This window comes from Myxocyprinus asiaticus, chromosome 49, assembly GCF_019703515.2.
Source record: "Myxocyprinus asiaticus isolate MX2 ecotype Aquarium Trade chromosome 49, UBuf_Myxa_2, whole genome shotgun sequence".
Classification (NCBI taxonomy): domain Eukaryota; kingdom Metazoa; phylum Chordata; class Actinopteri; order Cypriniformes; family Catostomidae; genus Myxocyprinus; species Myxocyprinus asiaticus.
Window position 1 is genome coordinate 1035001 of NC_059392.1, and position 20992 is coordinate 1055992.

At 36.3% G+C, this 20992-nt stretch overlaps 1 protein-coding gene across 3 annotated transcripts in view; it reads right to left on the reverse strand.

Annotated features, from left to right (window-relative positions):
* Positions 1-13275, reverse strand: part of LOC127438170 (AMP deaminase 2-like) — a 33706-nt gene extending 20431 nt beyond the window's left edge. For 2 of the 3 annotated variants that reach the window (XM_051693523.1, XM_051693521.1), the window contains exon 1: positions 10045-10203. In XM_051693523.1, coding sequence (XP_051549483.1) covers positions 10045-10132 — 88 coding nt within the window. In that variant the 5' untranslated portion in view covers positions 10133-10203. Of the gene's footprint in view, positions 1-10044; positions 10204-13083 lie in introns of those variants that run through there. The other variant, XM_051693522.1, reaches the window with a different exon arrangement.
* Positions 13276-20992: the final 7717 nt, after the last annotated feature.

The window sequence follows — 20992 nt, forward strand, 5'->3', positions numbered from 1 at the left end:
ATGCTGTAAAATGTAATTTGTGTTCTGTTACATTACTCAAAGTCAGTAATGTAATCTAAATACTTTGGATTACTTCTTCAGCACTGGCAATTTTTGTTACACTTATATTAAAAAACATTCTTTGAAAAAAAGCCTAAATATCTTATGCAGTTTTGCTACTCAAGTAAATTTATCTTGTTTTAATTATTTTTAGATATTTTTACTGAAAAACAATATTTAAATTTACATTTTTGCAGTACATCTTTGCTTTAATATCAAAGGTCTTACTAGAGAAACAAAGTTATGCTCCAACATGCATTTTCCTCATAGAATTCATTATAAAATATAATTGAGATTCTTGCTTGTAGGCCTATCTGTCAAAATGACGGACAGTGTTTTGAATAATTAATTATTGATGGATGATGTCTTAACCTCGCACTCAAAAGCAAGTTTCTGAGAAAAATAGCGAGTCAAATAAAAATGCATGAATCCATAAAATGCGCGATACCAGTAAACGGCATATCAGCGTCCTCGCCTAACTCAATGTGATAAGCAAAATCTCAAACATATAAAAATAACCATGAAATGTCACTAACAATAAGAGCCTCTTTGCACAACTGCGAGAGGGTGACAGCGCACCGAACCGAACATTATTCTGCTTCTAACGGAGGTGCGCATTGTAACATTATAACCACGCACTGCCAGACTACAAAAACCTATTTAAACTGCATATCCTGTTGAAATGTTCACACTTTATAATGAGATTACCAAGCAGGAATTTATGCAAATTCCAGGTCAATGCAAGTTCCATTGTCATTGCAACATTGTTTTATAATCATCATATCCTTTTGCATTTTTTTTCCTAAATACATTTTTTTTTTGCGTAGAGCCCCGATTTGTCCTTACAACCTAAATAACCTTTTTCAAATATTCCATGAAATTTGTATTTTTTTCACAGATATAATTTACCATGGTTTCAAGTCCATTTTTTATTTCTGATTTGTGTTTTATGTTTAATACAGTTTATTTGACATTTATGAGGATGTATGCGTCATTGTATTTTGAGGAAAAAAATGGTGTGCCTTGGAAATTTTATATTTACAAAGATGTGCCTTGGTACAAAAAAGTTTGAGAACCACTGGTCTATACGATGCTAAAGGCTACATTGGTTAGCATTTCTTGTAAAAGTACCCTAACCGCATAAAAAACATTGACATGGCATGTAATCGTGTCTTTATTTATGTTTCATCTGTCAAAGTGTTTCTAACTGTTTTCTTGTTAAACTGTAGAAACATTGTGTACAATGCATCCGGAAAGTATTCACAGCGCTTCACTTTTTCCACATTTTGTTATGTTACAGCCTTATTCCAAAATGGATTAAATTCATTATTTTCCTCAAAATTCTACAAACAATACCCCATAATGACAACGTGAAAGAAGTTTGTTTGAAATCTTTGCAAATTTATTAAAAATAAAAAACGAAAAAAATCACATGTACATAAGTATTCACAGTCTTTGCTCAATACTTTGTTGAAGCACCTTTGGCACCAATTACAGCCTCAAGTCTTTTTGAGTATGATGCTACAAGCTTGGCACACCTATTTTTGGGCAGTTTCTCCCATTCTTCTTTGCAGGACCTCTCAAGCTCCATCAGGTTGGATGGGGAGCGTCGGTGCACAGCCATTTTCAGATCTCTCCAGAGATGTTCAATCGGGTTCAAGTCTGGGCTCTGGCTGGGCCACTCAAGGACATTCACAGAGTTGTCCCGTAGCCACTCCTTTGTTATCTTGGCTGTGTGCTTAGGGTCGTTGTCCTGTTGGAAGATGAACCTTCACCCCAGTCTGAGGTCCAGAGCACTCTGAAGCAGGTTTTCATCAAGGATGTCTCTGTACATTGCTGCATTCATCTTTCCCTCGATCCTGACTAGTCTCCCAGTTCCTGCCATTGAAAAACATCCCCACAGCACAATGCTGCCACCACCATGCTTCACTGTAGGGATGGTATTGGCCAGGTGATGAGCGGTGCCTGGTTTCCTCCAGACATGACGCTTGCCATTCAGGCCAAAGAGTTCAATCTTTGTTTCTCATGGTCTGAGAGTTCTTCAGGTGCCTTTTGGCAAACTCCAGGCGGGCTGTCATGTGCCTTTTACTGAGGAGTGGCTTCCGTCTGGCCACTCTACCATACAGGCCTGATTGGTGGAGTGCTGCAGAGATGGTTGTTCTTCTGGAAGGTTCTCCTCTCTCCACAGAGAAATGCTGGAGCTCTGTCAGAGTGACCATCGGGTTCTTGGTCACCTCCCTGACTAAGGCCCTTCTCCCCCGATCGCTCAGTTTGGCCGTGCGGCCAGCTCTAGGAAGAGTGTTTTTTATTTTTAATAAATTTGCAAAGATTTCAAACAAACTTCTTTCACGTTGTCATTATGGGGTATTGTTTGTAGAATTTTGAGGAAAATAATGAATTTAATCCATTTTGGAATAAGGCTGTAACATAACGAAATGTGGAAAAAGTGAAGCGCTGTGAATACTTTCCGGATGCACTGTAACTCCTCTAAGCTCCCAAGGGAAAGTTCCTCAATGACGTTATATACACCTTTTCACTCACGACAGTGTGAAAGCGCTCATATGAATGTAAAACATCATAAGAAAGTTATTTAAAAGTCAGATTCACATTAAAATCAACTTTGTTTCAAATAAAATTATTGCTTATAAAACGACAAATCTCTCTTTCACACTAATAATTATTGAACATAAGCATTCGAATCATTGATTATTTCAGCTCAGTAATCATTTGATTAAATTACACTATTGAGAAGAACCGTCATGCACTCACTGAGACAGAAAGCTAATAGAATTAACCTGTTAAATACACAATTAGTCAACTGTGTATGACACCTGCTCTTTACACACACCTATGAGTGTCACAAACAGAAACCTCTCTGTTAAACACACACACTTCACTTCACCCAGTATAGTTCACATAATCCATCACAGATGACACCATAAAACACTGTAATCCCACAACACACACAAATCAGACAACAGATCTCAATGTAAATCTAGCTAATCATAGTATTTTTCCTCGCTCACAGAGTGCTTGACACAAATTTTCATGCACGCGGACTGTCCAGATGTGGCCCAGTTCTTCAAACGCATCCGTACAGGCTCACGGTCAAAAGAGTATACTTTACAATGCTGAAGCGGTCGACGTGTTGCAAAACGAACTATACCTCAGTCTTTAAAAATGAGTTCACACAAAAATTAAAATTCAGTCATTGTTTACTCATCTCTGTGTTGTTATAACCATATATAACCTACTTTCTTTTTCTGAACACAAAGGGAGAAATTGTGTATAAATGTTGTGCTCAGTGATGTCATACAGTGGCAGTTTATGGTGACCACCTCTTCAAGCTTCAAAAGAACACAAAAGTATAATTCAGAAGTCTAATAAATTATTCCATGAGACTCATGATTGTTATGAAAGTATACGATAAGATTTGATGAGAAACAAACTGAAATATAATGTATTATTAATGAAAATGTTCACTGACCGTTGATCTCCTGTGTGTGCGTTCATGATAGGACACGAGAGCAACAGTTCATGCATCCCCCTCATGACATTGGGGCGTTCAAACGAAAACTCGTTTATCTAAAAACAGCGATAGTGACAACAGAACACAACTGCACACAAAACAGAGAACAGAACTTACTAAACATGTCTGAAGAGCTTGTAGTCCAAGAATTGATGCATTTCTATGCCCAGCCTTATTTTTTGGACCGGTGACAGTTCAACGCAAACGGATTTACCAGCATGTTGCTGAAAATAGAAAATAAGTGATCGATAGAATGTACAATCACTCATCAAAAACTCTGATTAACATAGAAAATATACCTTTTATCTCGTGTTGTTTGCCGTCAGGTAAGGACACGGTGTGACTGTGGCTGCCTGTAGACTGCTATGTTTCTGTTTGATTTATGAATACTTATGAAATAAGGCTGGGCATAGAAGTGCATCAATTCTTCCTCTACAAACTCTTCAGACATGTTTAGTGAGTTCTGTTCTCTGTTTTGTGTGCAGTTGTGTTCTGTTGTCACTATCGCTGTTTTTAGATAAACAAAACGAGTTTTCGCTTGAACGCCCCAATGTCGCGAGGGCGCTGTGTGAACTGTTGCTCTCGTGTCCTATCATGAACGCACACAGGAGATCAACGATCAGTGAACATTTTCACTAAATAATACATTAGATTTCAGTTTGTTTTTCACCAAATCTTATCATATGCTTTCATAACAATCATGAGTCTCATGAATAATTTATTAGACTTCTGAATTATATTTTGTGTTCTTTTGAAGCTTGAAGAGGTGGTCACCATAAACTGACATTGTATGACATCACTGAGCACAACTTTTCTTCACAATTTCTCCCTTTGTGTTCAGAAAAAGAAAGAAAGTTATATAGTGTTATAACAACACAGGGATGAGTAAACTTTGACTGATTTTCCACATGCTGCTACGTCTCGTGCAGTGCACGTGATGCAAATCTCGCAAAAGTTTTGTAAAACAACAGCTTAATATTGTGAAAATTACATGACCATGGCAAAATTTAAGCAAAATATTATGTGGTTCCTTACATGAATTGCACAGTTCTGAGGTGAAATGTCCACTGTGTGGCGCTAAAAGCGAGTTAAATGTTCTTCCAAACAGATAAGGTTTTTAGGTTATACTCTATATCGAGTTTTAAATCAACAAAACTGACCTGCCTACCCTAAACCTTAAACCTAAACCTAACAAATAGTGTCAGAAAAACGCAATTAACGTCAGAATCACGTGTCGACTCGCATGCTCTTCAGGACTCATACTTCGGTCCTTTACATCACAAGTGCAACACTCTATCAGTTGAGCTTCCGTGCAATATTCGAACAAGCTTGTAAATATAGTTGATTATGTTATACAAACATTAAAACGAGTCATGCGCTATAGTAAGTAAGTTTACATCTCATAAGACAACAATGTGTGAGTAACAGAGCGAAAAGTGCGTTTCTATGAACTGTTAATCTGCCGTCTTACTCGTGATGTGTGAAAGTGAATAAAGTCACAGTTGATATAGTGCCTCTAGTGTTCATCTTCATTTCTGTGAATAACAATCCACATAAAAATTATTTTACCAATATGTACGTATAGTAACATAATTTTATGAGGTTACGGAACAAGATTTATCATCTAGACAGCACCCTCAAATTGCGTAAAGCCAGCCAATCAGATTGGAGCTTGTGATTTTGAGAAAGCACTTCAAGAATTTTTGTGCGCAATGTACATCAGACGGCCCTCCGAACACGCTTAGAACCACGTAACCATGGAGACAGATGTTTATAGGTCACATATTTTGTTGCAAATTAATTTGAGATTGTGACATGTAACTTTTTTAGGGACCGACACAAAATCTGTTTTCACAATGGACTGTCATCTCATGACTTTAAGTACATGATAATGTGACGTGCGTTCCACATCACTGAGACTATACAGTGAAAATAGGTACAGCACATACACAAACAGACACACACACACATGTTCTCTCATAGACATGACCTGATAATTTACTGTAAACGTACCATAATTTTGGAATCATTTCAGTGATTAATTCAGAATACGTTTACAAGATGCTGTGTGTGTGTGTAGTACCTGTGTGTAATTTGTTCTCTGTTTGGATGCTCAGGTTTAAAATCGCCTCCCGTCCGACTCTTGAACTGTCTGTGTCTCTATCTCTCTGTTTGCATGTGTTTGTGATCTACAGTCTCTTTTCTCAGTAACATTGCAGCTATTTGTCTCTCTCTCTCTGTTGGGATGGTCGAGTTGTCTCTGGTTTGGATCATACCAAGTTGCAGATAGAGTCAGGGGGGTTGTGGGTGGAATGCACCAACACATCTCCCCCTCCCCGTATGTTTAACAGAGGAATCCTGAGAAACGAGCTTAAACAGAGTAAGTGTGTGCTCGTAATAGAATACTGCTGTACTACTCATACTAACATCTGCAGTATGTATACTATGCATAGTACCTGGATGACCTACACCATACAAATAGAGATTGAACTCTTATAACTTTCTTTAACAGTGTCTAGATGGAGGTTTACATTCCAGACACATTCAAACACACACACAATCAAACTCAAGGTTCATATTTAGAAGCTGCGATTAACACACACACCATTGTTTTCATAGTGAGAGTTTTGTGTTGGATTCAGATGTGTGTGTATCATCGTGTGTGTAGATCCCTGAAACACACACATACAGCAACACAATCACACAGCCCTCAAAACAACAGCTGCTACACATACAAACACACACACACACACACACACATAAATATTCCTACTGTGTCTCAGAATGTTTAAAATAGATTTATAAAGTTAAATCTGACAAAACTTTAGGAACATCTGGTGTTGTCCTCAGTTCGAAAATCAATTAATTAAAGTTTGTTTTTACCCTTTTAGGGTTTAGCATGGTGCCTTGATTCCCCCACGGAATAAAAAGGTAGTTCTGACTTTATAACTTACAATTGCGAAATATGAAGTCGCATGATATAAACTTGCCTTTGTGAGATAAAAAGTCACAATTGTGTGACATAAACACGCAATTGCTAGATATAAAAATTAAAATTGCGAGGTAAGTTGCAATTCTGAGAAATAAGCCTCAATTGTAGAAGTTGTAGTTCTGAAAAATAAGCTGAAATTGTGAGAAATAGTCACAATTGTTAGATTTAAATTCACAATTGTGAGATAAAAAGTTGTAATTACACAAAATAAGTCAAAATTGCGAGAGTCACAATTGCAAGATACAGTAAGTTGTAATTCCGATAAATAAGTCATAATTGCAAGAAATAGTCGAAATTGCGAGATAAGCTGCAATTCTGAGAAATAAGTCACAATTGCGAGAGAAGCTGTAGTTTCGAAAAAAATTTATTGAAATTGCGAGATAAGCTGCAATTCTGAAAAATAAGTCACAATTGTGAGTTGTAATTCCGATAAATATGTCATAATCGCAAGAAATAGTCGAAATTGCGAGTTAAGTTGCGATTCAGAGAAATGAGTCACAATTGCAAGATACAGTAAGTTGTAGTTTCGATAAACAAGTCATAATTGCACGAAAGAGTCACAATTGTGAGATGAGCTGTAATTCGGATAAATAGTCATAATTGCAAGAAATAGTTTAAATTGCGAGATAAGTTGCTATTTTGAGAAATAAGCTCCAGTCGCAATTGTGAGAAATTGTAATTCTGATAAATAAGTTATAATTGTGAGAATCACAATTGTGAGAAATAGTTGCTATTGTGAGATTTAAAGTCGTAATTGTGAGATATGAAGTTACATTTCCAAAAAAAAAAAATTAAAATTGTGAGTTGTGATTCTGAAAAAAAGTTGCAATTGTGAGAAAGTTGTAATTTGGCAAAATAAGTCAAAATTGAGAAAAAGAGTCACAATTGTGAGAAGTTGTAATTCCGATATATATGTCACAATTGCAATAAATAGTTGAAATTGCGAGATAAGTTACAATTTCGAGAACAAAGTTGCAGTCGCACTTGTGAGAAGTTGTAATTCGATAAATCACAATTGTGAGTCGCAATTGTAAGAAATAGTTGCTATTGTGAGATTTAAAGTTGCAATTCCACAAAATAAGTCACAATTGTAAGATATAATGTTGCAATTCTACAAAATTAGTCAAAATAGTGAGACAACTTGTAATTCCGAGAAATAAATCAAAATTGTGAGAAAAGTTGTAATTCCGAGAAATAAGTAGACATTGTGAGTCACAATTGTGAGAAGTTGCAATTCAAAGAAATATGTCGCAATTGCGTGATAAGTTGCAATTTCCTTGAAATTAGTTGAAATTGCGCAATTTAAAGTTGTATTTGTGAGATATGAAGTTACAATTCTGCAAAATAAATCACAATTATGAGTTGTAATTCTGAAAAAAGTTGCAATTGTGAGAGTTAAAGTTGTAATTACACAAAATAAGTCAAAATTGCGAGAAAGAGTTGCATTTCCGAGAAATGTCGCAATTTCGAGATAGTTGTAATTCTGAGAAATAAGTCACAATTGCGAGATAAGTTGCAATTTCCTTGAAATTAGTCGAAATTGCGAGAAATAGTTGCAATTGTGAGATTTAAAGTTGTAATTCCACAAAAGTCGAAATTGTGAGATTTAAAGTTGCAATTGTGAGATACTGTATAAAGTTGCAATTTCCTCAAAATGAGTCGAAATTGCGAGAAATTTTCATAATAGCAAGAAATAGTCACAACTACAAGATAAAAAGTCACAACTTTGTGGATATAAACACACAATTGCTAGATATAAAGCTGCAATTTCCTCGAAATTAGTAGAAATTACAAGAAATTGTCATAATAGTTGCAATTGCGAGTTGAAGATAAGTTGAAGTTCCGAAAAAACAAGTCGAAAATGCGAGAAATAGTCACCACTGTGAGATTTAAATTTGCAATTGTGAGATATAAAGTTGTAATTCCACAAAAGTTGAAATTGTGAGAAAGTCACAATTGTGAGATAAGTTGTAATTCTGAGAATTAAGTCGGAATTGCGAGAAATAGTTGTAATTGTGAGAAATAGTCGCTATTGTGAGATTTAAAGTTGCAATTCCGCAAAATAAGTAAATTGCAAGAAATAGTCACAATTGCGAGATAAGTTGCAATTTCGAGAAATAAGTTACAATTAAAAGTTTTAAAGTTGTAGTTGTGAGATATGAAGTTACAATTCTGCAAAATAAGTCACAATTGTGAGAAGTTGTAATTCCGAAAAAAAAAGTTGCAATTGTTAGAGAAAGTTGTAATTGTGAGAAGTTGCAATTCCGAGAAATAAGTTGCAATCCCGAGATAAATTGCATACTAATTTAAGAAATACGATCATAATGTCATGGGTGAATCTGTGTGTAATATTGATTAATCTCTGTGATTAACTGTCCTTAAACTGTAAAACCCTTCAGCTTAATAGATTACACACAAACAAACACGTGAGCCAGAAACAGTCCAGTCCACCAGATGGCGCTACAATCCAGCATAATATACAACGGTTGGTTTGTTATTGTATACTACACCTCTGACTGCGTACTTACAAACTATTTATGAACCATATGATGTATGTTGCACACAAAATTGCCAAGAGCTCTGATTGGCTGCTTTATGTAATTTCCAGGAGTTTGTGTGCACAGGATTATCAGTTTATATCATATATATTTGGTAGAATAATATACAGCTGACTTACAAACTGTACGTTAGATATCTTATCTCCATTTCTCACTGTAGAGACTTATTATTTAACATAAAATAGATCGTAACATACAGTTTTACTCCTGTGTAAACATGAGAGTAGATATGAGTTATGAGTTTCTTGATGCGGGAAACGGTCACATCTCTTGTGTAATTCATGAGCTTACCTAACACGCCTGGAAGAACATTTTCCCACAATTCCTCATAACATGAATATATTAATGTGCTCAGGGCAAAACAAATATTACATATACTGTATAGTCCACTGGCCCTGTGTGAAAGAGATTCTGGTCCAGTGCTGTTTTGTCACTGATCATGTACCTGTGTTTTAATGGTTTGCAAATGTAAACTATTGGATTTTTGGGATGTAATGAACTTTGTTGTCATGAATTCTGCTGAGTTAAATGCCACCAAGGTAACATTATCTATTTGGCTCTAACAGAAATAAGGTTTGAAATGGGTTGAAAATTACAAACCAACCATCCAGAGAACAGTAAAAGAGTTTTTCTATCTGTTCTGAGATCAGTTTAACACTCAGTTAGTAATCAGACAGAAACAGGACTCCCCCACCCTGCCTAACCATCATTAATTCATGACAATGTGCTTTCATGCCAAATGTCGCAGGACTAACAGCAGAAAACTGCATTTAATAAAACATGCTGCAAAAAAAAACACATTAAAATAAAGAAAAACAAACTATATAAGAGCATAACGGTATCTGTTAGTAAACTGTTCTAACGGTACGATAACCAAACCACCCCACCCTCTCTATCTCTCTCCCTCTCTCTGCGGTGGGACTCACCCGGGCTGGTCCGGCTCTGTAAACTGCCTCTCTTGCGTGGTTTTATTTTGGTTTTGCTCTGCGCTGGATCTGCGCTGGGGTCCGACATGCTGTGTCAACTGTCTGTCTGCACACCGGACTGAGAGAGAGAGAGATACAGGGACGAGTGCCAGTAGAGTCTTATCAGTACAGGACATAGGAGGGGGCGGGGCTTGGGGATCTCTTAGCGCAGTAGTGGAGGTGGAGCCTTGAGTGATTGACCCCACCCCCATCCTCCGTCAGAGGATTCCCCCACAAGCGCTCATCCTCACTCTGATATGTTGCTGCGACAACCATGCGGCAAGAATTGCATTATTTGGCAAGAGAGGGAGAAGTGGCGTACTAGTGTGTAGTATTTCTGCAGTATGCTGATGTTCTATGTGCAAGGAATACAGTTGCTAAAATATTTAGTATACAATGCAATGAATAGGAAGTAATATCAACTTTAACATATTTTTCTTGAATCATTTCTAAATCAGACTAAAAAATATAATTTAACTAAAAATGCAATGTAAACATTTTATTTCTGAGACAATAACTGGACGCCACTCACTAAATTAAAGATGCAACGAAATCAAATAAAATCAAAAGATCATGTAACAAATATGTAGTATTCTACTGTTTGAAATGTTTGTTGTTGCATTTTGCATACTGTTTCACATCCAATCATACTATTTTAAAGTATTCTGCGCAATATGCAGACTATATTTAAATGGTATCTACGAAGTATATAATGTATACTACATAATCTTTTTAAAATAGTATACAGTAGATCCTGCGCAGTATGCTGTACAATAGTATTACATTTTTAACAAAATCAACAAGGTCATGTGACAACGGTGTAATGTACTACTGTTTGAAATGTTTATAGCTGCATTTTGCATACTGTTTCACATCCTATTTTGTAAAAATAGTATGCATCCTATTTTCAAATATTCTACGCAATATCCAGACTATTTTTTAAACAGCATACTACAAAGTATATACTGTATACTACATACAATTCTTTTTAAACAGTATGTAGTATACAGTAGATCTGCGCAGTATGCTGTACGCTAGTATTCTATTATTACAAAATCAACAAGGTCATGTGACAACAATGTAGTGTACCACAGTATGCATACTGTTTCACATCCTATTTTGCAAAAAATAGTATGCATCCTATTTTCAAATATTCTATGCAATATCCAGACTATTTTTTAAATAGCATACTACAAATTATATACTGTATACTACATAAAAAATTTAAATAGTATGTAGTGTACAGTAGATCCTGCGCAGTATACTGTACACTAGTATTCAATTCGAACAAAATCAACAAGATTATGTGACAACAATGTAGTGTACTACTGTTTGAAATGTTTACAGCTGCATTTTGCATACTGTTTCACATCCTGTTTTGTAAAAATAGTATGCATCCTATTTTCAAATATTCTACGCAATATCCAGACTATTTTTTAAACAGCATACAACAAAGTATATACTGTATACTACATACAATTCTTTTTAAACAGTATGTAGTATACAGTAGATCTGCGCAGTATGCTGTACGCTAGTATTCTATTATTACAAAATCAACAAGGTCATGTGACAACAATGTAGTGTACCACTGTATGCATACTGTTTCACATCCTATTTTGCAAAAATAGTATGCATCCTATTTTCAAATATTCTACGCAATATTCAGACTATTTTTTAAATAGCATACTACAAATTATATACTGTATACTACATAAAAAATGTTTAAATAGTATGTAGTGTACAGTAGATCCTGCGCAGTATACTGTACGCTAGTATTCAATTCTAACAAAATCAACATGATTATGTGACAACAATGTAGTGTACTACTGTTTGAAATGTTTACAGCTGCATTTTGCATACTGTTTCACATCCTGTTTTGTAAAAATAGTATGCATCCTATTTTCAAATATTCTACGCAATATCCAGACTATTTTTTAAACAGCATACTACAAAGTATATACTGTATACTACATACAATTCTTTTTAAACAGTATGTAGTATACAGTAGATCTGCGCAGTGTGCTGTACGCAAGTATTAACTTTTTAACTAAATCAACAAGGTAATGTGAAAACAATGTAGTGTACTACTGTTTGAAATGTTTATAGCTGCATTTTGCATACTGTTTCACATCCTATTTTATAAAAATAGTATGCATCCTATTTTCAAATATTCTATGCAATATTCAGACTGTTTTTTAAATAGCATACTACAAAGTATATACTGTATACTACAATATAAAAATATTGCATATAAATTATTTTTTAAATAGTATGTAGTATACAGTAGAAACTCCGCAGTATGCAGTAAGCAGTACACTAGTATACCATATCAAACACAGCCAGAGAGTTTCCTGCATGAGGGGCAACACCTAAAACTCATATCTCATGTTCCTGCTGTCAACACCTCATTACACAGTCCAGACACACTGACAATATTACTGACTGACAGTCTATGTAAGCTAAGTTTCCATTAAAGGCACAAATTTAATGTAAGCACAAAATTGCAATATCGCAAATAACCATTAAGCAGCATTTCATAATGTTATGCATATTTTAGGTCTGGTTGAATGGTTAGAAAAATGAAGAAGTGGAGTTTAGACTTGATACTGATAACTGCACTTGTGATCCTATAAAGAGGGATTTCAGTATCAGATCTGCTCTTTAAACTCTCTTGCACTAAAACTTTTGACCTGGGTTAAACATTCACTTCTTTGACAAACCAAATTAATTCTATATGATCTATTCTATATTGATCTAAACCCAAATCATCCCTCTTTAACCACATTGACCATCCTATCATGATATTGATTTTTAATGTAAAATATATGAGACATGCTGTGTAATTTGTGTTTTATTACTGTGTATTATTGTGTGCAGTGTTCTTTATTGGTGTACAATGTCGTAAAGTGTTGTATGCTGTTGTGTAATGTTGCATATAGCTGTAAAGTGTCGTGTAGTATTGATTAATGTTATATTATTGTGTTGTTGTTCTAAACTCACTCGTCATGTTTGTAGATTCTGATCCGAATTGATCCAAATTCATTTGCTGATGAAAATGATGATTCTTAACAGTATTTATTAATCGCAGATCAACTTTGATATCAGCTGATCGGTTCCGTTACTCCAGATGTCAGTTCGGATAATGTTGTGAATAAACTCCGGTTCAGTCCGTTTAAGTTCCAGGAACTTTTGATGAAGATAAACATGGAGTGAGATTTAAAGGGACCTCCGCACATTTAGAAACACACGATCAGAACAGAACCGGGTCAAAGCGGTTCTAACTAGTACTGAGTTATTTTAAATGAATGAAGTGGGAATATTTAATCCGTTAGATTTGTTTCATGTGGGATAAATAAAAGTCTTGATGATGTTTCAGTCACTGTCTGTTCATCACCAGCAGGTGTCGCTGTTCACGCACTTGCTGACTGTACGGCGGTAAAATAGTTCCTAACAAAAAGAAGAAGCGTGCAATCGCGTGGTAAAAATCTGTTTGATAAGCTCTTATGAAATAATTTGGTTATTTAGCTGAAAAATAATCACTTCTCGTGTTATTTTAAACACGTATCTTTACTTCATTTACAAAGTCAGACCTCTGGATTATCCTGAAAGTTTTGTTAGGGTCAGTACACTCTTTATTGCATGTCAATGGTTCAGTGTTTTCACCTAATGTCCTTTCATCTCCTGTAATCATAGACTGATGCAAACTACTGGATCACTACTTTTGGTATCTTTTTGTAAATGTTACATAAAATAACACATCACTCATCTTGTATATTAACTATAGAATTTTATTATATTGAATTTTATAATTATTCTAAGCCTAGAATATATTTTAGGGGAATCTGTGAAGCCTCCTAACAGCATTTATTTCATTAGTCATTAGCCCCGTTCACACATGCACATCACACGTACCATCAATAAGGAAATTTATAGGTAATGATGAAACTTCACATTAAGGAAAACTGCCAGAGCAAAATTTACCAGTATATTCATATTTTCACACATGACCTATAAACTGGGACTTGACGGTAATTTTCTGGAAAAGGCTGTTATGTGTGAATGCAACTTTTGATAAACTGCGTTTCATGTAAAAATAACACTAAAAGTCAGCAAAACGACAGTTAGAAGTTAAACTTAAATTGTGGAACTTGTTTCACAAAGACAAACGGCTAGTTTTTCCATTGAATGCCATTGTTTTCTAGCCAAATGTGTGTATGAATACAGTATATGGAGTTACATTATGGCAGTAAAATTTATATTATTGCAAAGTAAAAACTAGTATTCTTCTTTTTTTTTATGAATAAATATGTACATTATGTTTCTGGAATAAATACAAATAGTATATTTACAATATTTGATATTTTTTAGTGTTGGAGCCATTAATGAAAACTAAAATAAAAACTAATTACAACCATATTCGTTAAGTAAAATACAAATAAAAACTGAAATTATTTGAAAAACACAAACTAAACTAAAATAATTTTTCTTAACTTCAAAACTAACTAAAAAAATACAATAAAAATTATCTCGGATTCATTTCAGTTTTCGTTTTGGGCAAAGTAGGGGCCTGGGTAGCTCAGTGGTAAAATACGCTGGCTACCAGCCCTGGAGTTTGCTAGTCCGCTAGTTCGAATCCAGGGCATGCTGAGTGACTCCAGCCAGGTCTCCTAAGAAACCAAATTGGCCCGGTTGCTAGGGAGGGTAGAGTCACATGGGGTAAACTCCTCATGGTCGCTATAATGTGGTTCATTCTCAGTTGGGTGCATGGTGAGTTGTGCGTGGTTGCCACAGTGGATGGCATGAAGCCTCCACATGCACTATGTCTCCGTGGCAACGTGCTCAACAAGCCACGTGATAAGATGCACGGGTTGACGGTCTCAGACACAGAGGCAACTGGGATTCATCCTCCTCCACCCAGATTGTCACTACGCCACTACGAGGACTTAAAAAAGTACATTGGGAATTGGGCATTCCAAATTGGGAGAAAAAGGGGGAAAAAAAAATTATGATCCAAATACACACAACCTAATATATGTTACCTAATATATTAATACCTTTAATGAAAGCTTAGGATGTCCTCTACTTTAGTCAAAAGCAAAAATGAAGAAATTCTTTATACTTTGATGTAGAGGGGCCTGGGTAGCTCAGCAAGTAAAGACGCTGACTACCACACCTGGAGTCATGAGTTCGTATCCAGGGCGTGCTGAGTGACTCCAGCCAGGTCTCCTAAGCAACCAATTGGCCCGGTTGCTAGGGGGGTAGAGTCACGTTGGGTTACCCTCCTCGTGGTCGCTATAATGTAGTTCTTGCTCTCGGTGGGGTGCGTGGTGAGTTGTGCGTGGATGCCGCAGAGAATAGCGTGAAGACTCCACACACATTAAGTCTCCACGGTAACGCGCTCAACAAGCCATGTGATATGATGTGTGGATTGATGGTCTCAGACAACTGAGATTCGTCCTCCACCACCCAGATTGAGGCGAGTCACTACGCCACCACAGGGACTTAGAGCACATTGGGAATTGGGCATGCCAAATTGGGGAGAAAATTAAAAAATAAATAAAAAGAATTGCCTAACAATGGATGCATGATATCAGTTGCTTTCTGACATTACATCTGGGTTCACCTTTATTTCATTTCACTACATCGCCTCATTTGATTTTTTATTATTTCACATTCATTTAAGACCTGATTGAAGTGACTAGTTTAATTTTATAATTTATATCTGTTGAAAGTCTCATTACAAAAACGTGACTGTGGGTACATTTTCACAAAAGCGTCGAAGTGTTCTCAGATCGCTGTAGTTTGCAGATGAAATGTCCACTGAGTGGCGCTAAAACACATACATTTTTACTTCCAATAAGATAAAGATTAAACAGGATGGTTATTAGTTAATAATCAGTTTAATTTCTGTCTGTTCCTCTCACAGTCGCTTCAGAACACTTGGAATATGGTGAACAGTTTGTATTTGTATTCTATATAATTATCTGTTTGGCTGGGATGTAAACTCATCAGGGTCACCCAGGTTCACAAAAGGTGACAAAGATGCGAACCCCCTAGGGGCATCCGGGGGCAGAGCCGAGCGGGGTCCAAAATTTTATATTTTGGTAGAGAGAGACTGTCCTTATTTCTTCTTTTTGTCCTGTTCCAGAGTTTTAAGTTTTGCAGCGTGCTTGAGCCTGGCCCTTTTTTCCTCCTCGGCTGTACCATGGAACCATCAGGGGCTAACGTTAACATTAAGTTGCCACTTTGGCATGAGGAGCTCAATTTATATTGTAATCATCGGCAAAATGGTAACGTTAGTAACATTAAACGAGTAGTCCCAGAGCCCTAACGTCAGTAAGTGGTATTTGGAATAACAAGTACGCTAGCTAACGTTAGACTCCATGAAAATAACGTTAACACCTAACGTTACATCCAAATTGTGATGGCTAGTATTCGCTAAAAAACAACAACCTTATAAGGCTATTAACAGTGCCAAGCTTGACATGACATATTGTCATATAAGACAATTAAGTTTATCATAACGCTACTGTAAGAGATTCTTACCTTAACCCTTGTGCGTCAATAAAAAAAGTTACTCAGTGGTCAAAAATGTCTGTCAGTTTATATATTAATATTATTTTCCACTTTCAATTAGTTATTTTTTTTAACCAGCATCAGTCCTGATCATAACTACCAAATATTCATTCATTATCAGGATTTTAACCCTTTAAATGCCAGTTTGTTTATATAATGCCACTGTTGTTTTTACACACACACACACACACACACACACACACACATTTCTCAATACACACATACAAAACACACCCACACAATTTTAGCTTCATCATTTATTCAATTGGCCTGCAGTGCTCTATAATAAAGCAAACAGAAAATAGGGGAAAAGCTTGTATTTGCTCCATAGGCTAAACATGAGAAAAATGGCGCCATCTGGTGGAAAATATTAAACGTGCATTTTGAAGCCAGGGCTCCAGAATGAAAGCATAATATCATAGAATTCATGATTTTATGCTTTAATGGCACTGGGATCAAATATTGCAGTTTTAATGTGTTTCAATGGGGACATTTTTGTCCTGAAGGTCCTGAGTGTAACTATTTTGTGTACACAGTGTATTATAGATGTATTATAGGAACTGAGGTTGAAATATCAAAATTCCCCCCAAAAAATACACACCTTTGGCTAAATGTATGCTATTGGCATTAACACAGCCAAAATGATCAAAAAAACAAAAATGAAAAAGACAAAAATGTCCCGAAGGTCGCACAGGGTTAAGGCATGCGGGCAGTCAAAAACTGACCTTCCAGAGACAGCCCTCTTCAGTCTTCACTCCCCCCCCCCCCCCCAAACCCCAATTTAAAAACTTATCAGATCTACATGAATCACACAAATGACCTATTTTGGATTTAAAATGGCAATTTTAGCCAAACGGAGACACGTTTTCATAATTATAGTGAATATGCAACTAGTTAATAGGAATTAGTAAACAGGAATTTTCATAATGCCACAGAGACACAGTGTTATAAATGGACTATAGGCTTGTAGTTGCCTCTGCATATTAAGCTAAAATAAGAAAATGTATTTTAACACAGAAAAAGTTGCATACATCAGCTTTAATGTTATGGATGAGATCTCAGCCAGCGACTGTGCTTCCAGTATCGTCTTCAGCCATAGCAAACGTATATAAGAAAGTTGCAGCAAATTACTCTTGTTTATAAACTAAAATGACTGATCGCAAGAAATATTAAAGTATTTACTAAAATGTATTAAAAATGATCTTAGTAATGAGCTCCATTAAGTTTAAATACATACAATATGAAGCTTATAGAACAGCCGAGCACTGCTGTCTCAGACTCCCATTGTTTGAGACTTTTACATTCAGCGATTGTACAGAGATTTATAAGTAAGAAATACAACAACACAAGTGATTCATATTAAAGAGAGCACAAACAAACACCATAAAATGAAGTTAGGGAGAGTGTCTGTTGCTCAGCTGAGGTTTTAGCGCCATCCACAAGGTGACAAAATATCACCAAGAACACTACAAAGTTCAAACAGTACTGATTTTATTCTTCGTTAGATTATTATAATTTCCCCCTAGTCATAAGTATGAGTTTACACAAGAGTAAAGCACCATATATTTCTGAAGAAAAATAAACAGTTGAGGATTGATAAATTAGTTTTTATTCGTATAAATTATATCACACAATGATATTAATTATTAAACAACAGTAATGATACAATAACACAATTTAATCATTATTTATTGTATCAAATGATTGTGTTATTGTTAAATGTCGCTTGCTTTTCTGCAAATAGTTCTAAAGGCTTTCTCTTCCATTCAGCAATGAACGGGATGCGATGAAGGATGAAGATTATTGTGGAATGATCAGTTGAAGTGCTTGTGAACTGGGGAGTTGACATTTTATTATGTGGGAAATGGAAGACTATAAAGATTTTTTATTAAGGAACAGGATTTGTTCAACAGTGCGGAGGCTAAGTCTATTCTTTTTTTATCTACTACTTCCCCTGCCTTTGAGAATATTCTCTCACACAGGACTGAGGAGGCAGGAGTGCATAAAAATTCCAGGGCAAGATGATGAAGATGTGGATAGACAGCCTTTTGAATAGCTCAGAAATGCAGGGAATGTTCTTTGTGTGGAATATGTGGGTCACTGAGGTACCTGCAGTCACATTTTTCATCCTTCTGGTTTCTATGACATGACTGTCCGGTAGATCCCACAGACCTTTACCTGAAAAAGGATAGAATAATACAAATAAACATTTAATGGAATTCAGGTTCTCTGCAATGCATGCATGATCCATGCCAAATGTAATAAAACACACACACACACACACACACACACACACACACAGTACCACAAACAGTACCTGAGTGGGTTGCATGGCTGCTTGTGGCTCCTGCTGGCTCTGGTTGTAATGAGGGAATTTGAGAGGATGTGGATGGGGTGTTTTGGACTACCTCAGCTCTTTTGATTGCATGCGTCTCACAGCAGTCTGTGCATTTGACTGGCTGCAGAAGCCTACAGTTTTAAAACGTGGATCAAGCAGAGTTGCCAGTGTCATAACGCTCATAGTCTCATATGTAGACATCCTCTCCGAGAGAAGCTTCAGGAGGATGTTGCACAATTGCAAAGCCCTCTCATCACTTCCTAAACTGACAACTGAGCAAAAAAATTCTCTTGATTCTGAGATAAACTTGATGGAGCTTGGTGAGGTAATTAAGGCCCTGCCTACAGGCAAGGCTCCAGGGCCAGATGGCTTTGCCGCTGAATTATTTAGATATTATGCTACAGAACTGGCTCCACTTTTGTTAGAAGTTCATACTGAATCATTAAAGAATGGAAAGCTTACACCAACCATGACGCCAGCCCAGATCAGTCTGATTCTTAAAAAGGACAAAGATCCAAGTGAGTGTAAGAGTTACCGTCCAATTTCCCTCATCCAGCTAGACGTTAAAATATTGTCAAAAATTTTGGCTAACCGATTAAGTTATGACATCTCTTATACATATAGATCAGGTGGGGTTTATTCGGGGCTGCAGCTCTTCTGATAACATTAGGCGTTTCATCAATATCATGTGGTCAGTGGCGAATGATCAGAATCCGATCGCTGCCATCTCACTTGACGCCGAAAGGCGTTTGATATGGTAGAATGGGATTATCTTTTTAAGATTTTGGGAATGTACGGGTTTGGGAATACTTTTATTGGGTGGATTAAATTACTTTATAGACACCCGGTAGTGGCGGTTCAAACGAATGGATTAATTTCAGATTATTTTACTCTGGATATGGGCACCCGGAAGGGTTGTTCTGTCTTGCCCTGGAACCATTAGCAGCTGCGATAAGAAAGGAAGATGAATTTCCATCTTCATAAGCTTCTGCTTTACGCAGATGATATTTTATTGTTCATCTCCAACCCCATTAGATCTATGCCTTGCCTCCACAGAATTATTAATTCCTTTTTTCTAAGTTCTCAGGATACAGAGTGAATTGGTCTAAATCCGAAGCTTTGGCTCTGACAGCGTACTGCCCAGTAACAGCTTATCAACCGGGCGCCTTCCAGTGGCCCAAACAGGGCATTAAGTATTTGGGCATTTTATTTCCAGCAAATTTGAGTGAATTAGTTAGAGTAATTTTGACCCTTTAATAAAAAGGTTTTTGAGCGATGTGGACAGGTGGGCTTTGCCATCTCTTTGGCCATCCTCAACTGTTTTCTTTAATGAGTGGCAGGATGGAATAATGTAGGTTGGGTCTAAAATTCCAACAAACTCCCTAAAGCCAACATCTTCAACAATTGTACACTGGCGGCCAAAAGTTTGGAATAATGTACAGATTTTGCTGTTTCAGAAGGAAATTGGTACTTTAATTCACCAAAGTGGCATTCAACTGATCACAAAGTATAGTCAGGACATTACTGATGTAAAAAACAGCACCATCACTATTGGAAAAAAGTCATTTTTGATCAAATCTAGACAGCAGCCATCACTCCAACACCTTATCCTTGAGAAATCATGCTAAATTGCTAATTTGGTACTAGACAATCACTTGTACAACTAGACAAGAGGATAAGTACATCAGAGTCTCTAGTTTGAGAAATAGACGCCTCACATGTCCTCAGCTGACAGCTTCATTGAATTCTACCCGCTCAACACCAGTTTCATGTACAACAGTAAAGAGAAGACTCAGGGGTGCAGGCCTTATGGGAAGAATTGCAAAGAAAAAGCCACTTTTGAAACAGAAAAACAAAAAGAAAAGGTTCGAGTGGGCAAAGAAACACAGACATTGGACAACAGATAATTGGAAAAGAGTGTTATGGATCTTAACCCCATTGAGCTTTTGTGAGATCAGCTAGACTGTAAGGTGCGTGAGAAGTGCCCGACAAGAC